Source organism: Gavialis gangeticus, unplaced genomic scaffold (assembly GCF_001723915.1).
Source record: "Gavialis gangeticus isolate Ggan-Ray unplaced genomic scaffold, GavGan_comp1, whole genome shotgun sequence".
In the NCBI taxonomy this organism is placed as follows: Eukaryota; Metazoa; Chordata; order Crocodylia; family Gavialidae; genus Gavialis; species Gavialis gangeticus.
Genome location: NW_017729013.1, coordinates 10,748,537 through 10,772,977, shown reverse-complemented (window position 1 = coordinate 10,772,977; position 24,441 = coordinate 10,748,537). Strand labels below are relative to the sequence as shown.

General features: G+C 43.3%; 2 protein-coding genes across 5 annotated transcripts in view; one reads left to right on the top strand and one right to left on the bottom strand.

Moving 5' to 3' along the window:
* Positions 1 to 1,542, bottom strand: part of RAD51D (RAD51 paralog D) — a 32,456-nt gene extending 30,914 nt beyond the window's left edge. For all 3 annotated transcript variants that reach the window (XM_019511524.1, XM_019511526.1, XM_019511525.1), the window contains exon 1: positions 1,377 to 1,542. In XM_019511524.1, the coding sequence (XP_019367069.1) occupies positions 1,377 to 1,458 (82 nt within the window). In that variant the 5' untranslated portion in view covers positions 1,459 to 1,542. The remainder of the gene's footprint in view (positions 1 to 1,376) is intronic.
* A 1,127-nt stretch (positions 1,543 to 2,669) lies between these two features.
* UNC45B (unc-45 myosin chaperone B) overlaps positions 2,670 to 24,441 on the top strand; it is a 28,219-nt gene continuing 6,447 nt past the window's right edge. The window contains exons 1-19 of one of the 2 annotated variants that reach the window (XM_019511517.1): positions 2,670 to 2,810; positions 7,168 to 7,329; positions 9,111 to 9,147; positions 9,775 to 9,950; positions 10,325 to 10,414; positions 10,804 to 10,971; positions 12,438 to 12,606; positions 12,929 to 13,099; positions 13,770 to 13,941; positions 15,062 to 15,362; positions 16,145 to 16,239; positions 16,771 to 16,912; positions 17,900 to 18,040; positions 18,332 to 18,459; positions 19,732 to 19,798; positions 20,093 to 20,206; positions 20,310 to 20,425; positions 22,108 to 22,225; positions 23,406 to 23,561. In XM_019511517.1, coding sequence (XP_019367062.1) covers positions 2,724 to 2,810; positions 7,168 to 7,329; positions 9,111 to 9,147; positions 9,775 to 9,950; positions 10,325 to 10,414; positions 10,804 to 10,971; positions 12,438 to 12,606; positions 12,929 to 13,099; positions 13,770 to 13,941; positions 15,062 to 15,362; positions 16,145 to 16,239; positions 16,771 to 16,912; positions 17,900 to 18,040; positions 18,332 to 18,459; positions 19,732 to 19,798; positions 20,093 to 20,206; positions 20,310 to 20,425; positions 22,108 to 22,225; positions 23,406 to 23,561 — 2,610 coding nt within the window. In that variant the 5' untranslated portion in view covers positions 2,670 to 2,723. Of the gene's footprint in view, positions 2,811 to 5,298; positions 5,471 to 7,167; positions 7,330 to 9,110; positions 9,148 to 9,774; positions 9,951 to 10,324; positions 10,415 to 10,803; positions 10,972 to 12,437; positions 12,607 to 12,928; positions 13,100 to 13,769; positions 13,942 to 15,061; positions 15,363 to 16,144; positions 16,240 to 16,770; positions 16,913 to 17,899; positions 18,041 to 18,331; positions 18,460 to 19,731; positions 19,799 to 20,092; positions 20,207 to 20,309; positions 20,426 to 22,107; positions 22,226 to 23,405; positions 23,562 to 24,441 lie in introns of those variants that run through there. The other variant, XM_019511519.1, reaches the window with a different exon arrangement.

Below are 24,441 nucleotides of genomic sequence, written 5' to 3'. Positions count from 1 at the left end.
AGGTGGACACACTTGAAGGGAGAAAGAGGCTGCAAATAGATTTAGACAGACTACAAAAGGGGGCAGATGAGAATAGGATGGGGTTCGACATAGGCAAATGCAGGGTGCTGTACCTGGGGAGAAGGAATTCACAGCATACGTACAGGCTGGGGGGTTCCCCTCTTGAAAGCACAGAGGCGGAACGGGATCTTGGAGTCATTACTGACTCCAACATGAACATGAGCCGCCAATGCCAGACTGCAGGCAGCAAGGCCAGCCATACTTTGTCATGCATCCAAAGATGCATCTCAGGGTGGTCCAGAGAAGTGATACTTCCCCTCTATGCAACTTTGGTCAGGCCGGAGTTGGAGTACTGCATCCAGCACTGGGACCCGCACTTCAAGAGGGATGTGGCCAGCCTGGAGAGGGTTCAGAGGAGGGCCACCCGCTTGGTGAGAGGGCAGCAGGACAGGCCCTATGAGGAGAGACTGAGGGACCTGAACCTGTTCAGCCTCAGCAAGAGGAGGCTAAGGGGGGACCTGGTGGCTGCCTACAAACTCATCAGGGGAGATCAACAGAGCCCTTTTCTCCCCAGCACCACCTGGGGTGACAAGGAACAATGGTAATAAGCTGATGGAGAATAGGTTTAGGTTAGAGATCAGAAGGCAATTTTTTACAGCTAGGGTGGCCAAAATCTGGAACCACCTTCACAGGGACGTGGTCCTCGCCCCTACCTTGGGCAAATTCAAGAGGAGGTTGGATCCCCCCTGCCTGGGGTCTTGTGAACCCAGCATTCATTCCTGCCTGTGGCAGGGGGTCAGGCTAGATGATCTGTTCAGGTCCCTGCTGACCCTAGCTACTGTGAAACTACGAAACTATGAAACTAAAGCAGGGTGGGCAAAAGGTGGCCCGTGGGCTGGTTGCGGCCCACCAGGCCATTCTATCCGGCCCATGGGGCCCCTAAAAAAATTAGAAAATTATTTGCCCGACTACCTGTCTTAGGGCCTTCGATGGCTTGCCAAAACTCAGTAAGAGGCCCTCCTCCCAAAATAATTGCCCACCCCTGTACTGAAGTAACACAGTCAAGGTCAAGAATTAGATAGGCAGATCTGGCTGCCTTTACAGCATGGGGATTTCCATAGTCCCCGCTACTGCTGCATGAGGCATGAACCACACCCACTGTACTGTCCCTTGAAAGCAAGGTTAGACTCTGAGCCAGCCAGCAAGGTGCACAGAACACGCTGGGACCTGGAGTAGTTTCCTAGGGGCTGCCCCACAGCACAGACCATCAGATCAGGCTATGGAGTCCTAGGAAGGGGGAGAGCCCTCTGCCATCCCTGATTTATCCCCTGGGGGTTGGGGTGAGTCCTGCTCTGAGACACTGGGCTGCCTTTTACCTGTTCGGATGCCATTGGCTTTCAGAAGCTGGATCATCTCTGCCGTCAGACCAGGACAGAGTCCTGCCTGCAGTATCACCATGGCCCTGCCACGTGCCCAGAGGGGCAGGGCACAGGAGACAGGAGGCCGAACACCACGCAGACACGCACCCTGCACAGAAGAGAAGAGGAAGGGTTTGTATCCTGCAACGCAGAGGTGCCACTGGCCTTGCCTTGTCCCAACTTGAGAAACAAAGCCGTGGCCCACACCAGGAGCTCTGACCGCCAGAGATGCCTGCCAGGCCACCCTGCCCCAAATCAAAGAGCCCCTCCCAGAGCCTCGGCCAAGAGCCTAGTTACAAGCCTGCTTAGTTAGCTCTCCTGGCCCCTGCAGCTAGTCGTACAGGAACTTATCTGTGGTGTACTTTGCAGTAGCATCTACAGGTGCCAATCAGGGACTGGGGCTTCCCTGCACTGGGGTCCTGAGAAGTCAGCACTCGCCCCCAGCTCTGAAGTGGGGAAAGGGAAAGTCCTATGAGTCCTTTGCACAGTCCCAGGATCCTCGTCTTTACATCATCACACCTGGGCCAAGTATGACAAAAAAGAAAGCCAAGAGCGCAAGCCCCTGCCCCTGCACACTTCTCCCCTGCAGCAGCCGGGCCGCTGCAACCTCACGGAAAGCGCGGGCGGCCTGAAGGGAAGCGCCAGCGCCGCCGCCGCTCATCTCGCTCCGCGGCGCCGGGCGCGCGCCGCTTCACGCCAGGCTCACCTCTGCGCTGGGCAGCAGCAACGGGGGGACAAACACCCACCGGCCCCGCGCGGCCCCGCGGCCCCACCGCTCCTCTCCATCCTGGCGGCCCCGCCCCCGGCCTCTTACTTCCGGCGCCTACGCCCAGCCCGCTGCCGCGCCGCGCGCAGCTCCCCCGTGTGGTGGCCACGCGAAATCCCAGCCCTGGGTTCCTGCGCTGCCCCCGGGCCACGACCAGGATCACGGCTCCACGCGCAGCCCCGGAGCACGATAGGCGTGAAGTGCCTCGTTTGCCAATCCCGTTCCGATTGCGAGTGGCACAGGTTCTCCCCAGAGCCACGAGGCTCCTGATCCTGCCTTCAGAGCGGGGTAGGTGAAGTCCCGTGAGCCCCTGGCTGATGGTAGGACTGTGGCCTACAACTGAAAAATATCAGCAGCTTCCCCCAGCTCCTCCGGTTTTGCCACCAGTCTCTTTTCTTTGGTGGGAGTTTTTGCGCCCTTCCGCTGCTCCGCTCTGAAGTCAGTGACCTCAACAAAGAGAGGGTCTCTGCACAGAGCTCGTTGCAAAGACACGCTTGCAAAGAGCTCCGCAAGTCACACGAGTTGCTCCGCTGACTCTCATGAGGCTGCTCATGCAAGTAAGAATAACCACATGCATAAGTTCAGAACTGGAGTCTGTTCCCTCCTTGCTGGGCATCAACAAGCCGGTAAAAAAGCCTTTCTTGGATTTTTGTTTATAATTAAAACTAGGGCCCGTTGGATTATATTAGAAACAAGTATATATACAACTCATGAGCGTGTTCCTTCAGATCCTAGAGCAAAGGTTGTGTAACAAGGAAGCTGCAGAAACATGAATGATTGGAAATAGAACTGAATTTGGTCTATGACTTAAAAGCACTAGAGAGTTTCCAAGGCTCAGCAAAAGAACTAGGGGGTGTGAAAAGCCAGCTCCGCTCCCAGATGGGATACGTCTCTAATCAACCCCTTCTGGCAGATTCTCCTTCCCTTGTGGGTGATGAGCAGGGATCCAGGTTTTCTGTTTCCCTGTTTTTATCAGAGAAAACGCAGAATTCTCTTTTTAGCAGAGAAATCCGATTTTGCAAAAGCTCTTGCAGGGCAGCACAGCTCCCGACTGCACCAGCCGATTTGCAAAAAGGGTGGGAAACCCCCAGCCGTGGTGGGAGGGGAAGGCCACTCCCCCACCAAGGGTACACTTTTTTTAAAAAGTTTGAAAACCCCTGTTCTAATGCAATATCTCCTTTACCTACAATTCCAAAAAGCAAACCTCCAAATACAACTTCCTAGCCATCAACTATTACTATTTAAGATAAAGCTATGATATAGCACATATGGATTATTTAATGTATGGTCTCATCTCCTTTTAGGCCTTGTGCTTTGTTTAATTGTGTTTAATGGTTTCCTTTACTTGCTGACCAAGTTAATTGTCACATTTGCAAAAGTTCACCGTCTCTCAAATACAGGCTTTGGGCCTTCTGCTTAGCACCATTTCTGCAGCTTAACCTAGGCCCCTTGAAAATGGCCAAGGCTGGTAACAGGTTCTTGCAATGTAAGATGAGCCACAGCAAATATACTAGGCTGGATTGTAATTTCAACCCTTCAAACTAGCTTCTCAGGATGTAAACTGAAATCTCATCTTCCTTCCAAAAGTTCCATCACCTGGCCACGTGAGGGCTTGTCTGAGGCTGGGGAATGAACTCCCACAGAAGCTAACTCCCAGTACAAGCCTCCTGACTTTCCACCCTTAAGTACAAGGTGTGTTTCATTCTTGCTTTTTCTAAATAAAGCAACAAATGTATAGGTGCAAAGCACTCCATTGCATGTATCAGACTCTGAAGTGAGACGGAAGGAACAAATATATGTGAGATGTTAATTTTTTGTTACCTGATCCAATCCTGGAAGGTGTGTAGATGCCATCGTGATAAGTGTGGTATAAAAATCTATATAGAACCTAAGACGTCCCAGGTTTTACCCTCCTTAGGGCTGCTTTGACAGTTCTGAGTTTTTGGTTAGATTTCTCACTGAACAACCAAAATCCTTTGTTTCTGTTTTACCCAAAATGTTTTACCCTCATACCTATCATATGCCTATACCTTTTACCTTTCAAATCACTGCTCTACTCTCCCTCCTCTGAGCAGGCTGCCTATAGTGCTTCTGATGAGGGAATCCCTATTAGGTATGTTATCATGGTCTTGGATACATAGACATTTTTCTGTTTGGTGTGTCTTTTTCATTCTAAATTTTAAAATGGCTACTGTAGCCCTGTTTCTAGGAGAGTTTAAGTCTTCAGCATATATAAAACATTATACTAGTGTTGCAAACATTCCATTTAAATAGGAAAGCCTCACACAGCCTATTGTCCCAGGTACCGTGCCACCACAGTTTTGTGACCCACCTGAATGAGACAAGTGACTGAAAGCATAACACCCTGCTAGGGCTCCCAGACAGCTTGTATGTAACAGAGCAGTGGTTTCCCAACCTTTTTGGTACTGCAGACAGGAGTGGGACTGGGCACATGGAGCCAGCTGCCTGGGGCTGCCCCGTCACCCAGCTTTAACCCCACGTGTGACTATCGGCAGCGGAAGCAGCTTGCCCGGGAGGACAGACGAGTCCAAGCAGGGGCCTTGTGCCACAGCCCAGCAGCCAACCCTTCATGGCCCCGTACCAGGCTGCAGCCTGGTGATTGGGAACCTTTGTAATAGAGAACCTAAAGTGAGTGCAGTTCTATATCTAGAGAATCTACAAAGCTAGATGTGCACACAGATGTTTCTGGGCTCCCACCATTTTAGGTGTGATGCAAAACTGCAAAGAGAAGGAAGCATTGGACATGTGAATGGGATTTCTTTCTAAAGTGAGTTCTGGAAGGTGCTGGGAGAGTCTGGCTGTTTCAGCTGCTGTCAGGTCTCTTGTTCCAACACAGGAATCAAACCATTTGTTCCTAAGGCTCAGATGTCTTGTGCTTCCTTAAATAGAAAAGGAAGGGGGTCTGTGCATTGAAGCAGGGGGGTGAATTATCCTGCCTCTGCACTTTTTTTGTTTAAATATCCCATATTTCAGGTCTTTTCTATGACTGCAGGTGTTTGAAATGAATTTTGGTTCTCTGGTAGGAGGCGGCTTCGTAAGTATCTTCTTTTAAAAAGGGTCTTTTCTCTTGAAATCAGACCCTACCCTGTGCACTGGTTCACTATCCTGTCGTCCTTGACTCACAACCACTTCACTGAGATATAAAAAGTACCAGAGAGCAGTGTATCAGCGTAGTACAAGAGTTAGGAGCAATTGGGACTGGCTTAGCAGAGGGGAGACTGTGAACCAAGCTGGTGACCTTCTCAGCATTGGAGATCTATGCCAGGTATGTAGGGCAAGGCTGGGTACACAGCAGAAGTAGGCAGTTTGGGCATTTCATTAAGAAAATGGCTGATTTTATTTGAATTACACTTCTGCAGTGGGGGCGGGGAGCTGATCCCACAGTGACAGGTGACACTGACAGGTCCCAGCGCAGCCAGTATTACCCAAATATGGTTAGGAAGGGAAAAGCAAGATAAGGTCTGGTCTTGCCATGTGATGCAGATACTCACTCTTGAGTGCATTGCGCTGATTTTAATGCCAAAATATTAATGCCAAAGACTGACTGACTAAAAGAACGTAAGGTCTGCTGACTTAATTTTTAAATTGCCAGATTGTATTGGGGAAGAGGAGTAATTTTGGTAGGAGGTTAAATATTTTGGCCAAGCAAAATGCTTTAATCGTCTTCATAATTCTACACAAGCTCTGAGGGTGAAAATGGCTTGCTATGGATTTGCTATCTTGAGGATATTACACATGTGAAGTGAATCCTTAATCTGAAAACTTCATCGTCTTTTTTTTTCGTGCTTGTTTTACTGGTATTTTTAAGGGGATGTTTTCACTTAGAGATAATGATTAGACCTAGATTGTTTGCAAAATCATTTTTAAAGGCATTGTCAAACTATAAAATTTTTAGATGCCCAAATTTTTCTTTTTTGAGTCTCCCACTCCCAAAAGGCTCTGTTTTTCAGAATTAATGTAAATTTCATCCAAGTTTCATTTAGGTTGCATTTCAGAAGTCAAATGTTACAGACTAGTCTGCTGTCCTGATGGCTTTCATTTTGACTCTTTGAAATTAATCACATCATTCGTTTTCCCAGTTTCTTGATGCAAGTAAGCATAAATTCCAGTGCCTGTGTATAGTTTGTACAGGTTTCAGTCGTGTTGGTCTAAAAACTTTGTCTACCTGTGTATAATCTGCTCAGTCAGGCTGCTGAAACCACATGTTCCCCTCTTCTCAGGGGAACCCAGACTATGACATTATTTTGAATATCCTCTTGTTTTTATTCTGCTTTAAAGTCTTTCTTTCATAGGCTTTTGCATTAGTCTTGTAGCTCAAGTTAATATGAGTGTAGCATCCATCTCTCTGTACTTAACCCTGTCATATGGTTCATCTAGAGTTGATTCAGATGCATTTTAGTACTGAGGTCAGATGCATTTTAGCAGAGAGCATCAACAAGGCCAGCAAAACGGTGTGGTGATTTTGCCACACTGATGGTAATACAAGCCTTCAGTTCCATCAGGCTCTGGTAAGGTGCTCCCAGGCATTTGAGTTATAATCTGAAATGGCTGGTATAACGTAGATGATATGCACATTGTTGGAGAAATCACCAGTTAAGGGTGGTTCTAGACCAACCCAGTCCTTGGCATTGGGTTATAGGGTGCTACTATTAGATGTCAACAAGGGAAGAACACTGAATGGATGGGCAAAAAGACCTTCCATCTCAGTTACATCATTATGTTTAACTTTCATAATACTAAACTCCCATTTATAGGGCAGCCAAAAAATATCAGAGAAGTGTTGGGAAAAGATCCTCTACACAAGCACAGCCTTTTACCCTGAGGTGATGTCTAGCTAATGTATTACCACTCCAGCAGCACAGGAGATGACTTAATCTTAAAAATAACACCAAACAAACATTAATACAATTGGTATATCCAGTAGGACTCCTGATCAGGCTAAACTTTGATTTCTTTCTCCAGATGGATGATCCAGGTCAGTTGAAGGAGGAAGGCAATACATATTTTCAAGCTAATGACTATGAGAATGCCATTAAACGCTACACCAAAGCCATAAAACTCACCAAGGACAAATCACTCCAGGCTGTATTGTACAGGAACAGGGCAGCCTGCTTCCTGAAAAAGGTGAGATGTTAACTCTGAATTAGGTCTGAATATAGAGGAAAACAGGATTTGAATTAGAGGGGAGCTTCAGGGGGGCTGAGCCCCGCTGCCATAAGAGATGAGAGTCCCCCCATAAAAGACAAGAACCGCCCACCCATGGCTGGTCAGCACCCCCTCCCCCCTGACAACAGCCCAGATCCCATGCACCACCGTGCACAGCCTCTGGCTTGCCCCACACCTTTCTAAGCAGTCCACTGGCCCCAGCCCCACAGTACTGGTGGGGGGGACCCATGCACACAGCCCCAAACCTAGCCAATTTTTTTTTTGCAGCCTCCCCAAGTGTCAAAGTGTAATTCAAACCCTGGAGGGAGACAAAGGATTCCAACCACCGATAGGGAGAAGGATTTGAGGATTGTGTGACTTAAGTGCCTGCTCTTGAAAACAGAAGATAATGATGCTCGAACTCTACAGTTCCAAAATCTCTGGCACTTTTTCCCAAAGCTGACACCTCCCCACTGTGCCAAATTGTGAGCAGGGAGACATTCTAAGGTCAGAGCTCACTACTAATTAGTAGAGCTATGTCAAAGCAATGTTTTAGGAACTAGCTAGGATAGAAAGAAGTGCACTTTTTTTCTTTCAGTATAAGCACTGCTTTCCAAGCTAGGTTTCTTTAGACATACATATGAGAGCAAGTCAGTGCTTGGTATGGGACACTAAAAGTTGGGGGAGTTTTAAGGATTTACCAATAGTTAGAAAAGAATGGAGCTGAGGCAGGGCCTGGAAGGGAGTGACCTCAGAGTTGCTTTTCCTTTGTGCTGAGTCATCCTAGGCATTAAATAGGTTCTTGCTGAAATAGACTCTGTATTTCTTTTATGCAGGATGTCCATCTTCTTAAAGCCTGTGTCACATGAATAGGGAAGCATTCCATGATTACCAGTCTGCCCAGAGCCATGTCCATGTGCAATAGTGGACAAGCTGCAGTCTTGTCAGGAAGCACTATGAAACAAATGAGCAACAGTTCACATATAAACAGTATCTCAGCAATGGCAGTGTAGTGCACAGATAAAGCAGAGTAATACCAGAGATTTCACTATCACATCTCCATGACATAAGGCATTAGTACAACCTGTGCAAGGTTTTACCTTCTAGGTCCAGACACCAGAAGACTTGGGCCCATGTGCTGTTTGCTATTTGTGATGAATCTCCTTTAACTTAGAAGCAGGAACCCTGGATTTTTGATAGAGGAACTGGAATGTTCAAGCCACAATTCCTTTCTGATTCTTTTATATAAAACTGGTTAGCTGCAGGATATGAATTCGGTTTCCCAAATAGCTGCAATTAAGTTAACACAGAGAGCAAAGGAGTCTTCCCTCACACTAGACTGGCTAGTCACATTTTTTCTAGAATTCAGCTACACATTCCTAATCTTCACTTCTGTTGCACCAGGAGAAATGCGACCGATTCTAGATAAATATTGTCTTCATGCATATCCACATGCATATCTCATGCTAGACGTCTATCTAAATACATGATGGTTTCATTGGCAGCTATTGTGTCATGTTTATGTGACAGTCCATCTCGTTATGCTCTGTGAAGAAAAGTATCTCCAAATCTATCAAACCTGAAATTGATAGAAAGGTCAAAAGTGCCTTACAGAAGTGTTTACTAGCAGCCACATTCTACACTGGAGAAATGGCTGCAGAGAAATTAATTTATACAAAGTCACAACACAAATTAATATGAATGTGTACCAGTGCCCAACCTGATAACTAATAAACCTCTCTCCCCTTCTGTATTAACAGGAGAGCTATGCCCAAGCAGCATCAGATGCTTCTAGAGGTATGTAAGCCAATGGCCCTAATATTTGGGGATTTGAGAGACTCATTTGATTTATTTGGTGCCTTTTCCAGTCTGTTTCCAGGTCTCTGCCTTTGTGTCAAGTTAATCAGATCACCTATACTTGGTTAATTTTTTGTTGGAAGTAGTTAGTTTGCATATCCTTGGAAAGAAACACCCAAAAGAGGAAGAAGTACAGTGTTACTAGCTGCTGTATATTGTACTTGCATAGTGGGATGCCTTATGTAATTCAGTAAATCAGATACATAACTTTTTTGCCTTGGCATCTCTGTTGCATGTTTCCAATTCATTCATTCTCTCAGTCTTAAGGGGAAATGCATGTCACTGTTTATGCACACAGTGGGACTTGATGAGGAAGAGGAAGCAGGAATAGACTATTTGTCCATACCCAGGGCACTGAAGTAGCTCTTCTTTATGAACATTGTTCCACATTTTCAAAGAGGGTTTTTCAGGCAGCTGACCCAGGTAAAGGCAATTATATGGGAATGAAGTTTAGGGAAGAGAATTGAGCCTTGATATGAGCTTTTATTTGTACTTTTAATGAATCTTTTGTTTGGGCACTCCTGAGAAGTGAAATGTGATGCTTCTTCTAATCAATCATTTCCTTAGCAATTGACATCAATGCCTCAGATATCAAAGCCTTGTACAGGCGCAGCCAGGCACTGGAGAAGCTGGGTAAGCTAGACCAAGCTTTCAAAGATGTCCAACGGTGTGCCACCATTGAGCCCCACAACAAAAATTTCCAGGAAACCTTGAGGCGTTTGGGAGCCAACATCCAAGAGAAGGTAGGTGTTTTTGCCACAGCACTGCATGGCTGGACTGTGCATGTAGGCCTTGGCTTCAAGATGGCTGAACCTGAAGATAGTCTCTCCTAGACAGCCACATACATATCCACCGAAAGAAAATGTCAGTCACTTGACAAGTTGGAAAATAATATACTGTGTGTTCAAAAATTTGTTCTCCATATGAGAACATCTTAGCAGCTCAGTCTCTGTCTATCCTTTAGAAATTCTACATTTATCACTACTTAGGGTAGTTGAAGTCAACTTAACTAGCAACTTAGAATGGCTGGCAGTAGTCTGTGGTCAGCCAAAACAGGAAGGGGAGAATTCCGTAGAGCGTTGCATGTTTAAGACACAATATTTTTATCCTTGTGCAGTTGCACATTCAGTTCTCCATGGATGCCAGAGTGCAGAAGATGTTTGAAATCTTGTTGGATGAGAACACTGATAAAGAGAAGCGAGAAAAGGTGAGAACAGGTGTCAAACTCACACCCAAGAGCTTATGTCTTTCTTTCCCTTCCCAACCATTCATGGGGTTCAAGAGAAAAACGTAGGAATAGAAGGGGAAAAGGGAGGATTTGGGTTCAATGAGGCAACAGAGATCAGAAAGCCTTCATTGTGTCAACCACACAGCACTGCTGGAACATTAACAAACCTCTCAAATGACAGAATCCTAGAAAAGCAGTGTTGGAAAGGTCCTCAGAACATCATCTAGTTCAGCCTCCTGCTCAAGGAGGGAACATCCCTCTCTAAGCCATCCCAGCCAAGCATCTGTCTTACCTGATCTGAAATACTTCTGGCTACCAACCTTATCCTGTAACTGATCCCTTCATTTCTCTCACCTCCTTTTACCCAGGCAGCAAACAATCTTATTGTTCTGGGGCGGGAGGAAGCTGGAGCTGAGAGGATATTCCAGAATAATGGGGTGAACCTGCTAATGAAGCTGATAGAAACCAAAAATGTTGAGTTGATCCTAGCAGCTGTAAGGACTCTTTCAGGCATGTGCTCAGGACACAAGGCACGGGTAAGCAGAGTTGTTTGGGGACCTTGTATTAACCCCTCACTGCAATCAATAGAGTACAAGTTTCCAAAAGCACTTGCCACTGGCTAGTCCCAGAATGACAATTCTTACTTATGTATCTATTCAAATTTGTGGGGAAAACAGAGGCCAATTTCAACTACTGTGATTTGGCTTCTCAGGGGACTGTTGGTTACTGAAACAAAATCCAGTGAAAGTACTATGATTAGTGGAGGCTACCTCTAGAAGGTGCAACTTTAAGTGCTGAACCTTTGACTCTATCTGTGAGCTTCAGTGTCAAAGATATGGGAGAGCTCCTCTATCTTGAGGTTGGTTTAAGAGATGTACTTGTGAAATTAAGTATATGTTCAGACACTATCCTGTAAGGGGAAGTGATTAAGGGCAAATTAAGCCAAGGTTCCTTGACTTCATGCCAGATGGTATGAAAGCCCTCAGTCAGCTTTCATGTTAATACATCCACAAGTGTGAAGTGGCCCTCAAAAGGTGCATGAGCAGAACCTCTCTCTTTCTGTCCTATGTTGATCCATAGACGTCATCACATTCCACCATTTAATGATCATAGGAAAGTGAGGCTGGAAGGAACCTCACACGGTCATCTAGTCCAGCCCCCTACTCAAGGCAGGATCATTCCTGATTAAACCATCCCAACCAAGTGTTTGTCCAAGATAAACAATAAGATCCTTATTGGGGGAGGAGGGAAAAAGCAAAGAAGTTGAAAGAACTGGAAATGGATGTAGGTGTGCATATCTGTACACATGGCAAATATCAGTATACACTGTAAACACAAATAAAGGTGATCCAATAAAAAGACAAAAAAAATGGCATGGTAAGGACCTCTATTCTCCCATAATTATTATTATGCATGAGCAGACTGACTTGACAAAAAAGTCAGAGAACCATTCAAAGAACCATGTGTTGCCATTTAGAATAGTGATTTGGGACAATAACAAAGACAACTGTCACTTTTGTTACGGATTTCACATGGTGTAGATGCAGGTCAGTGTTTATAGCAGTGGTACATGTCATTAGGCATAATTTCACGTGTTTCACTTAGCAGCTGGATTTATTTATGGACAGCAAAACATTCCGTCTTTAAACAATACCTTGCTGATTTCTGGTCCTAATATAGGACTCTTCCTATAAACCTGTAATTCATAAAGTGTGGATGAATAAATCCTATCTTACAGGCAATGTCCTGGCTAGAACCTACTCTCTCTGAAGTTGTCTCCTGCCTCAGTATCTTAGTGTTTCTATCTTTATATAAACGTAAATGGGAAACAGAAAAAATGAAAACTACTCCCTGCAACTGCCATAGGTAGATGCAGTACATTTAAATTCTTTCAATAAGGATACTTCATTGCTGAAATGTAATTGAAAACCAAAGAAAAACTGGTTTATATGAAAAATTAGGAACTACAACAATGAATCCTCTTTTTGCTTTTTTGGAGCAGGCCACAGCAATCCTTCACCAGCTTGGTATTGACAGTATTTGCATGTGGATGTCCGTGGACAATGAAGAAATCTCTTTGGCTCTTTGCAATCTCCTGCAGGCCATTACTGACTCCTTATCAGGAGAGGGAAAGGAAGAGCAACATGGGAAAGAGGAAGCTTTGGTGTTGGGTAACCACCAAGTTGTCATTTTGGGTTTTTGATGGATACAATATGAACAGATCATCATCAGCTTTCCCTGAACAAAATAGTAGATCCTGTGCCTCTGAGTGGTTATTCATGCTCTTGGGCCAGGTGTTCAGGTTTCAGATTGGCAAGAAATATAACTAGTACATATAATTACTGGTATAACACCGTCTTCTTGTATTGGATTGATGGTTGGGATACAGCCTGATTTTTATAACGTTAACACTTTTTAACAGTATTCAGTAAGTCCATCAGGTTTCAAAAGGGCCTTCCTCTAGCCTATCTGATGCTGTCTTGTCTTGTATAGATACCAAGAAGGATTTGAAGATAATCACAATGCACTTGCTTGACATGCTGGTCAGTAAGAAGGTGTCTGGGCAAGGGCGGGACCGGGCTCTGAACCTGCTCAGCAAGAATATACCACGAAAAGATCTGAGAATCCATGATAATAGCAGAACTCTCTTTGTCATTGACAATGGTAAGTACAGCCTCAACATCCCTTTCTCACACTTAGACTGCGTGGGCCCAAATCTCTCAAGCCGTTCTCAACTAAGTGAATTTAAAATGATCTGGGTCTAGAAATGTATTCTGATCTGATTGTATAGTACACACATCAGAGGTTGAATTTAATCTCACAGAGCTAGAGGTTTTTACTGCTAGATGGATTACTACTGCTAGATTTTCACTGCTAGAAACTGAGTCATGGTTAAAAGTACTTGAAGTATGTTTGGAAGGTTTTTTGCAGTCTCTAATGTTTTTGCCATCCCTTTTCCTCATTTGCAAAGCTCCTATGTCATTCATGTTAGCAAGTTTTATACTTATTTATTATAAACTAATCCAACTGGTAATCAAGTTCTGTTAAAAAAAATTTGGGAGGTCTTCATTTCATGACCACTTTTTAAAGGCTCAGTTCTGCAAACCTTTACTTTCATACACCATCTTTGCTTATATTGTATAGTGCTTGCTTGTATGCATAATACATTAATTGATGTTTGTCCAACAGTTTACAAAATCTGGCTGTAAACTAACTAAATACAGGAAACTTTTCAGGCTGTCTATTTAAGTGCAGAAGAACATCCAATGAACACTACTTTAATTTTTGGTATGGGCCCCTCCACTCTAAAAGCCTTTATTTTATGTGCATCCAGGATTAAAAAAGATATTGAAAGTGGTAGGCCAGATTCCTGATATGCCTGACTGCCTACCCTTAACTGAAAACACCCAGATGACAGCTTCCATCCTCCTAAATAAACTGTATGATGATCTGCGATGTGATTCTGAGCGAGATCATTTCCGAGAGATCTGTGAAGAGTACATCAAGTGAGTCCTGGCTGGGGTGGCATGGCATTTCTGAGGGGTGGTTAAACACAAATATAGAATACAGACCTCTAAAAAGGAAATCAAGCATCAAATGTTATAAAATCTCTTAGGGATTATTGACAGAAAGAACTGTGACAAAATAAAATGTCTTCTTTTATTTCTCTGTTCAAAGATCCCTGCAAGCTCTGTGTGGACTCTAGTTATTATTAACATTAGAATCAAAAACCAGAAAAGCAGATTTGAATCCCAGTTTAGAGTTCAGTCGTGTACTGAATGATCATGTGTTTGCATCACTCAAGCAAAATAGTTTGCCAATTTTTTCCATCCAGCAGAAAAATAAGGGGCTCTTTTTCCTCTGAAGGGAAAAGCTAGGGGTTTAGACAACTGTTAGTTACATATCCATACTCCAGGGTAGTCCCTCTACAAGTGGGTGAGGTTTTGAGGAAGCTCACTCCGACTTTGCTCAGACTGTATACAGTAGGTGCTGACATTTATTTTTTTTGTCGGTGGGTGCCTGCAGAAGTTAAAAAAACAACCCAGCACTTTAATTTTAATTTGGTGTGTTCCCATGATGAACCCCGTGCATGCCTAGAAGAAGCAATGCATAACTTTTACTGGGCTCTGCAGCATCTGTATGGATCAGGTATTTTAGTAGGGCTTTTTGACGCTTTTATCTAATAGCTGATTGAATCGCTGAAGTGCCTGATCTAATAGCTGATTGAATGCTGAAGTGCCTGATCTTTACAGATGCTGCAGAGCTGGGTTGAAGTCACATTCTGCTTCTTCCAGTAAAGTGCGGTTGCTGGATTTTTTTAACATCTGCAAGTGGCTCCACGGGTGCTGAGCACCCACTAGTTTTTTTTTTTGGTGTTTGAGCCCTGGTGCACCCACAGAATTGGCACCTGTGCTTTGAACTGCTTCAGAATAAAAATGAGGAGGAAGAATTCAGAACTTCTGTGATGAAAAGTGTTGGAGTAAATTCCAGTTTGGCAGTTACCCTATTAGATGGATAACATCAGCCACAAGGCAGATGCTCTGAAGAAAGTACCAGAAGCTATAACAATTCCACTTCAGACCCTCTTTCAAAAAACAGACTCTGACTTTCTGTTGTTCCCTGTAGAAGCAAGATTGATCCTCAGGACATGGATAAAACCCTCCATGCCATCTCAATAGTGTCTGGAGTATTGCAAGGCCCTTTTGACTTGGGCAACAAGTTGCTGGGCATGAAGGGTGTCATGGAGATGATGGTTGCCTTGTGTGGCTCTGAAAGAGAGATTGACCAATTGGTAGCTGTGGAGGCGCTCATTCATGCATCTACCAAGCTGAGTCGGGCTACTTTCATCATCACCAATGGAATAACACTCCTGAAAGAGATTTACAAGAAAACTAAGAATGAGAAGATCAAAATTCGAGCTCTGGTGGTGAGTTTTCAACCCTCAGTCAGCTCTTCTGTGTGCCAGCTCTTACCAACCTATTCTTGGGCTTGGCAGAGCTCTTTCCTGTGCTGTACCTACCCTACAGGACAAAAATTCTAGTGTTGCATTGGTCCATCTTCCCCTGATCCAGGCCACTGGCAGTAACAGCTGGCAGTACTATAACTTTAAAGTGTGGCCAAGCATGATGGTTTGCAGATTGCAACAGAGTACATCCACCTTGCCACCTTGTACGCTTGCCACCTTGGAACCCCCAACATGAAAAAGGAGCTGGCCAGTGACTGCCACATGAGGCTGAACAGTTTTATCAAGTTTCTTCTAAAGCTTTCATTTAAAGATCTCTTTTCATTTATACAATGGACCGTAAATGAATGTGGTGCATCAAAGGAAAAACAGAAAACCTGCTTTAGAACCCTATGGGATTTTCTCTTCACTGATGATCTGGATCAGTTTGTACCTTGCTTTTAAACTGTTAATACTGGGGAGATTTAAAGCAGTGGTAACTTTCTTCTCTCAGTGAACAAGGGGTAGATATAGCAGGCACGTCCATAATGGAATATGGATAACTTATGTGAAAGCCACATGACAAGACCTCCAAAAATTGGCAGATTATGGTGAATTCTGCTATTGTACAAAGTTGGGCCTACTAGTTATTAGTGCTCTGTTATTTTCCTAAAATGTAAGCTAAACGTCAGTCCGGCACTAAAGGTGCTATATATTATAGAATATAATGCTATCTCTATCTATAATAAATTTTCCATCTTTCTCAGGGCCTTTGCAAGCTGGGTTCAGCAGGTGGTACTGACTATGGACTGAGACAATTTGCTGAGGGATCCACTGAAAAACTAGCAAAACAGTGTCGAAAGTGAGTACCTTTAATGTCCTGTCAGCGGTCTTCACCCATTACTTTGTGCTGCCTTCTGTCCCTTACAAAATATTTTTAAAATACCATCTCTGGTACAAGTCTGGATGCTAATTAGACTCTGATTAGTCATCCAATAATATGAGTCTCTGATTAACGTATAGATAAATCTCAGGGAACACTTTAGCACTTTCTAAACCATTATTCAAGAATCTATGCCTAGGACTCTCAGATGCGCCATGCTGCTGTATACCTATCTTGTCTCATTTGTGAGCATCAAAATAAACAATGTTTCTTGCTCATTCACCATCTTGCATACTAAAGATGATGGCCCTATCACCTAAATGGCTGTTTATAAAATGCATAAGAGATCTTCTTGTTTCAAGCCAGCACCTTCACCTTCGGGAATCTGCCATTTCCTGAGTCATCTTCATGATGTCTGAAGATGCTGGTAAAAATAACCTACCCCAGTGTTCCTTCAAGTTTTTATTTTTTCCCTCCTAGGAAAATTGATGGAAGTTGTGTCTCTTTCAGGTGGCTGTGCAACACCAGTTTTGACACTCGCACCAGAAAATGGGCTGTAGAAGGTCTGGCATACCTAACCCTGGATGCAGAGGTGAAAGATGACTTTGTAGAAGATGAACCAGCCATGCAAGCCATGTTTGAATTAGCCAAGGTACCTTCTCTTCTCCACTGCCCCTTTAGGACTCCTTGTCTAATGTCTCCAGCCTTGTAAATTCTGGATACGTAACACTGACGAGGGGCACTACTAAGGATGACAAAGAGGGAAAGATCACTTCCCTCCATATTCGGGAAATAACTTAGCTCATTAATGCCCCATCGGACCACTACAGTTGCTTACCACGTGAACAGTACATTTCTCTTCAGGTGGGGTACTCAGGCTTAATAAATAAATAAGCATATGCCCATACTTAAAATGGTAATACCAGAGTAAAAAGACATCAAGTAACTTACCCAAAGACACACAAGACAGTCATAAATGCAGAACAGAATCCAGCAATCTAACCCACAACTGTTCAGTCACTGCATCACATAACCAGTCTATCCTTCCGCACTGTCCTCTGTCTCTTCCTCTTAGTTCTTGAAGAAGTATGAGAAAAGTAGTCCTGAGAACGCTTAAATCGAAGCACTCAGAGTGTGTGAGAGGAAGGAGAACTTGTGGGGGGCCAAAATGGGGGTTTTTTGTTCTTTTTTAATTTTGGGGCACCCGAGACTGTTGAGGGCCAACCAGCATCCCTGGAGGCTTGTGTTGTATCTCCTGGGCAGTGCATGATGCTGGCAGGCAAAAGCGGGATGTTTGTGGCTGCCTATGGCCTCTTCTTGCAGGGCACAGGCCCGTCTAACAAGGGTTTCATTTTTTTATTATTATTATTTATTTATAAGAATGGGCTGGAGGTGGACAAATGTATGTATGTGACTGTGGGGCTGGCAAGGGCCGAGCCATGGAAGAGAGCTTCATCCTGGCCTAGTTGCTTGGCCTGTGGGGGAGTGTGCTGACTCTAGAGCCATACCCAGCCATATCCTGGGTATGTACCCAGGCTCCTGGCTGGACTCCTGGGATTTCAGCAAGATGCTATAATAGCAGTTTACTCTGTTTCTGTAGCCTCTTAATGCATCCTAATGTTGTTCATTTCCTGTACAGACAAGTGACAAGACTATTTTGTACTCTGTGGCTTCCACTCTAGTGAACTGTACTAACAGCTATGATGTCAAGGAACTCATCCCAGAGCTTGTGCAGCTGGCCCAGTTTTCTAAGCAGCATGTACCTGAGGAACATCCCAAGGTAGGTTTAATGTTTTCAGGATCCCTGGCCAGATAAAGGAATTCAGAATCTAGTCTGAACAATGGCTCTTTTGAGAATTGCAGCATCCCCTTCTACTTTATGGCAACTGTTGTAGCTGTGGCATCAGAACACAAATGTTGCCCAACTCCTGCAAGTCAAGCATTTTTTAATCCCTAGCTCTGCATCCCTTGGGTTGTGTTGTTACTCAATACAACTTGTAGGATTGCAAGAAGAGGGACAGTGGCTGCCTGTAGAAATTCTATTGTCATTCTTTTTCAATGTCCCTATCAGGACAAGAAGGATTTTGTTGTGAAGCGAGTGAAACGGTTACTTAAAGCTGGAGTGGTCTCTGTCCTGACCTGTATGGTGAAAGCTGATAATGCCATTTTAACAGACCAGACCAAGGAGCTGCTTGCCAGGTAAACTCATCTCAGTTAACTCTCCTTGACTGACAGAATCAACATGTCTAGGTAAGCAGCTTAAGATTCCTGCTGCCATGCAGGCATGCTTTACCCCCTTAGGAGTCCTTCAGACCAAACAATAGTCCATCAGCAGGCCTGGGAGTCTGCAGCCTTGTGGTCTGGTTTTGCTCCCTTGGGGACTTCTCATCTAGTTCTCATATCACAAAACAATACTTCTCTGTCTAAAGAAACAAGCATGTAAAGCAACACTAGCTTTTCTACAGGCACCAGGAAACAGTCCTTCAACTCTGGTCCTTCCCTAGAGGCAAACTCTGCTGGGTTTTGATCTGCTCCCTGGCCACAAACTCCTCCTTCCTAAACTTAAGTTCTTTGCTCCTTCTCCCCTTGGACTTTTGACTGCCAGCTAATAATCACCCACAGCTGGGCTCCTAGATACAAGTTATTTTTCTTACAAAGAAGCCATTCTAAATCTCCTGGGGTATTGTGCTATGTATTCATGTATACAGAACAGGCTGGTTGCTTGGTTTTCACCCATGAGTTCTGTCCATTAAAAATTAAAAGACAATGAGAAGTATTTTTTAACAAAAGCTCTCCAGAAATCTATGTGTCCCTGAAGTTGGTGCAAAATTCTCACTTATGAGCTGTTGGTGAGCTAGGCTACAGTTTGACATGTTAATGTTAACAACACAATGAAGGAACAGGGCTGCAGGACCCCTCTTCAGCTCCTTCTCTAATTTATCCAAAAAACATGGAAAAGTGGGGCATCTAGTCCAACCCTCTGCTCAAGGCAGCATCACCCCTATCCAAACCATCTCAGTCAAGTATTTATCTAGTTTGCTCTTAAAAGTATGGAGCTTGGAAATTCCACAGCCTCTCTGAGTATCCTGTTCCAACGCCTAACTATCCTCATAGAGAAAATTCTTCCTCATAAACAACCTAAACTTCCCTTGTTGCAATTTAAGACCATTGTTCCTTGTCCTCTCCCTTGTGACCATAAGGAATAGTCTGTCATCCTTCTCTTTAAAACCACCCTTTAGGTATTTGACAACTATTATCAAAACCCCTTCTCAGTCTTCTGTTCCCCAGACTAATTACGCTGAGTACTTTCAGCCTTTCCTGATAGCACTGTAATAAAGTATAAGCATTGCTGCATGAGCTGCTCTTGCTGTGATAGCTAGAAATAGAAGAGTGGTGTGTGGAGCAGGGAGGGGGAACAGTGTTTTAACAGGTCCGTTATCACTAAATAGAGCTATATTTTGTTTCTTGCAGGGTGTTTCTTGCCTTGTGTGAGGATCCTAAGGACCGTGGCACTATAGTAGCTCAGGGTGGTGGAAAGGTGATTGTCTTATTGTTTTTGAAGTGGGCCAGTGGGAACTAAACTGACAGTATGATGACTGCCCCCTTCAGTAAAGTATTGTTGGATCTATATTGTTAGGAAGTGGGCTGCATATTTGTTGTGGGGGAATGCTTGATAAGACAAAGACCGTGATATCCAATATCCTCATTTTTTTTGTCTAATTGTCCGGTAAACAAAACTGGATTTTTTTTCAAAGGGTTTTTTTTAAATAATACTGTCTTGTTGAGAGTTTAATATTTTCATGAGTATAAATTCTTTGCTGTATATAATTAGGCCCTGATACCTCTGGCTATAGAAGGCACAGATGTTGGTAAAGTAAAGGCTTCTCATGCTCTGGCAAAAATGGCTGCCATCTCCAATCCTGATATTGCATTCCCAGGGGAGAGGGTAAGTAAATGCAGTTTTCCTTGTAACTTCTTTGAGTAAGATAATGGAAACTGACAAGGATCTGAAAGCCAAAGAATAACAATATATTCCTTCCTACTCAAAGGTGTATGAGGTGGTACGGCCACTGGTTAGTTTGCTCAACACAGAGAGAGATGGTCTCCAGAATTATGAGGCTTTGTTAGGTCTCACAAACTTCTCGGGAAGAAGTGACAAACTCAGGTGAGTTTAAAAAAAAATCTTTTATGACTCCCCATCCCTCCCCCTCATGACCACTTAATCAGACTAGCAGGTTTTAGGAAAAGGAAATTAAAGTTAGATGCCCTTTCAGACTATGTAAATACAGACAGCTCCCTTTGAACCACGTGCTTGTAAGCTACTGGTGAGTTAATATTTTTTTCATTAAAAAAAAAAAAGTTAATTGAACTAATTCTCCCATTATTTTAGCTTCAAATTCGGATGAATTTTTTTCACCAGGTCTATGCAAGAGGCAAGAACTGTTGTGGGTGAGATCTTTTATGGGACCAACTGCATGGTTGGGTCCAATTGAGACAAGCTTTCAAATACAGTCAGAGGTTCTAACCAGTTTCATCTCACGGCATAGGTTCATCCACTAGTATAATTATACCAGTAATTGACACGTTGGCCTTCTTTTAATGTCTTACCTATATTTCCATTATTCTGTTATGGTGGTATACCTGGGTTATGCTCTACCTTAGTGGTATTCCCTTTCAGTTTAATCACATGAATCTCCAGTCTCTATGGAACATCTTTAAAAAGAGACATAGTCTTACATTCTGTACTTCCCAATGGTCAGAATTTTTAATCCTTTAAAGGTTACTGGCTAATGTCAGAACTGGGGGGCTTGTTACTATGTTACACCAGACTTTTTTTACTTGAATTTACTTTGAGGTGGTGAGTGTGAAAAATCTAAGCTAGTATCTCTTAAAGAGTAGGGGAAGTAGAAGATGACTAATAACTTTGGAGACAAACCATGGGAGTCAAGGGCCCACTGGTTACACTTGAAAAACTAAGGCAGGATAATGAAAAATTGTATCTGCCTGGAGTCAGTGTGTAGGGTGTCTGATCAGGATAGGCTGCCTCCTTGAGCTGAATTGGGGAATCCTGACTTTGAGTTGGAAAGGCAGAAAGTCTTGGAAAATACCGAAGTTTCTGCAGGTCAGGTTTCTGTCAGTGCAGATCAGTGTGGTAAGCTTCTCTCTACTTTTATGATTAATTAGCAAAACATTAAAATTTTTCAGGAACAAAAGTTCAATATATATGATCGTGAAGAGGATGACAATTGGTGTCTGATCAATACAGCATTCGCCCTACTGATTTGTTTCTGTTGAGAAAAGGAATTGCAGGGGGCTATCTTTGAATTGTATTCATGGTAGCTTGGTCAGCTCTTACAGACTTGCAGAAACTTCTCTAATACACAGCTGCAATACTACTTCCATTCTGCTAAATGGGTTTTGAACCCCGCCCCCTACCAGCACCCTACTGTAGTGGAGACCTTTCTTGTGGGTATGGTTACAATGTTGAAGATGGGTCATTAACTAGATACGCAGAGAAAATGATGAATAGCTTTATTCAACAGAAGATGCTGTCCCAAATATGAGCATATAAAAATATAATTAAATTGAATCTTCCTCTATGATTGGCCTGAAAAAGGATCCTGGTGTTAATTAGTGGTTGACATGTATCAAGAAGGAATATGTAACCTCATTGTCTACTCTTAAATTAATAGTAGGTGGGAAGGATTGAATGGTCTCATGGTTTACGTAGTGCTGGTGTTTTCTTTTTTTAAAGGGCTTTCTCTACTTCTGCTTCCTACTTTCTGCTTTATGTCAAGTATGCTGCACCTTCTTTGCTCATGTTTTTCTTTGCTTCCCTCAATTCAGGCAGAAGATCATCAAAGAGAGAGCCCTACCAGAGATTGAAAACTATATGTTTGAGAACCATGACCAACTCCGACAGGCAGCTACAGAATGCATGTGTAACCTGGTTGTCAACAAAGAGGTACTTATTCTATCTGTCACACTCCATCAAGTAGACATCCAGTTATATTAACTTTCAAATATCACAAAAATGGTAGCTGGGGGACCCCCATCTTTCTACTGTATAACACCAAAACAAGCAGGACTCACTAAATCTTTAACTGGATATGTTCCATTTAAAAGTTCAGTCTACACCTTGACTGTGGAAATCAGTCACAATACTGAGGCTAAGAACTTTGAATATTCTAAGGCAGTAGATGCAATGAAAATCTAAATGTTACCCTTTGGCAGTTAGCTACAGTTTGGGGTCTGTAAGTTATTTTCTTTAGGAAGGCAATTTTGTACTTACAAAAAGTATCAGACACCTGAGTCCTGTTCTCCTTAATATAGGAGGAATCAAATAGGAGAGGTTTTTGTGCTTATAGCTCCAAGCCTCTTTCAGCCCAGCTCTTAACTTTTTTTTTTCACGGTCACACTCATAATGTTTCTGTTGCTGTATTGGCTGCTTCTCTGGTGCTTTCTCTCTCAGCTTTTCTGTTTTTTCTGCTGCTTCTGATGCACAAACCAATGACCAGCAAAACCACCTCACACTTGTTCCTTTTTGGGTTTTTTTGCTTTGGTTTGGTTTGGTTTTGGGGGGCAGATCTGTGTTTTCAAATGCCTGATTGCATAAAGGCCCTGAATGCCATGTTGCAGTGATCTTAGGCAGCAGTCATGCAACCTAGTTGCAATAGGTTTAACCCAGTCAATTCAGTGCCTTAAAATATTCTGAGGCAAGGATTCCTTAGGGTGATATCTTTTCTTGAAGCAATTGCATAGTTGGGATAGTGTCAGACAAGCTTTCAAATGCAGGACATTCTTCTTCAGGTCACATGTTTTGAAAAGAATGTAAATGCTATCTTTTGTGGTTTAAACCAACCTGAAACTATTGGGAGACTCTGATTGGATGTAGCTTATCCACATCCTCTCCCTATTGGGTTTTATTTTACTTGTCTTTGAAGCTTCTAGCGTTGACCACAGTTTCATTCAATATACCAAAACACCTGGTTCATAAGTTTGATCTAGTATGGCAATTCCTGTAACTTGTCTGAATGCTATTTCTAATTCAACTATTTAATTTGAAGGCTTGTGAAGGTATTATTTCAGTATAAATCCCATCAGCTTTCCCATTCATACCCATCTTTTTACTCCCTCTTGTTCAGGTTCAAGAGCGGTTTGTGGCTGATGGAAATGACAGACTCAAGCTGATCGTGTTATTGTGTAGTGAGGATGATGAGAAGGTCCAGAAAGCAGCTGCAGGAGCTCTGGCCATGCTGACAGCAGCACAGAAGAAACTCTGCTATAAAATGACTCGAGTGGTAAGGAGTGAAATCTGATTCCCAAAGACTGAATGGTGCGAGCACACAACTCCATGGCAACCTGGATTTATTCTTGTTCAAATATTAATGAATTCAGTGCCACTACCTAATATTAAGTTTGGTAACAGTTTTGCTTTTGAATCACTGATGATAGCTAAAGTCAGGATTCAGGTGACTGGCAGAACAGTACAGAAGCGCTTGGCTGGAAAAGCAGGAAGAATGAAAAGACATTAAAAGACATTATCCTGGGCAGAGAACTAAAGCAAGACCAGTTGATGAAGGCTGTTTGCTCAGCCTCTGTTTCCATGGGCCTAAAGCTCCATTTTTCAGTTTTAGCTATCAGTGATTCAAAAACAAACTGTTACCAGACTTTAATATTAGACTGTAAGTAATGACACTGAATTCATAAATGCTTGAACAAGAATAGTCTGTTCTCTAAAGAAAGTGTTTATTGAATACAGCAATTTGCAATTTCAAGTATGTAACAAAGACAACAGAAAAATTCTGCCCAAGCTAAGACACAGTCCAGTAAGACACAGTGACAACACACACAACTTATCCTAACTTCAAATGAAACAGAATAAGCCAAAGAGAGACAACAGAAAGCTTTGCATAGATCTGAGTAATCCTGAGGACAGAATGGCTCAAAGTCTCCGGGGGGATCTGCAGGTCATCTTAGATAATAAGGAGGACATCCCACAGGCTTCATCTTTGCCCGAGTTTTAATAGGTGAATTTGCACCACCTGCTCCCCCTTGGGTGCCTTGATCATAACATGCTTCTCATGTCCAGTCCATCCTGTACTGCATACCCCACACGACTAATGCGTTCAGTGTCTCTGTCTCTCACTGTAGGGTCTGCCCTGTTGTCCCCGGATCATG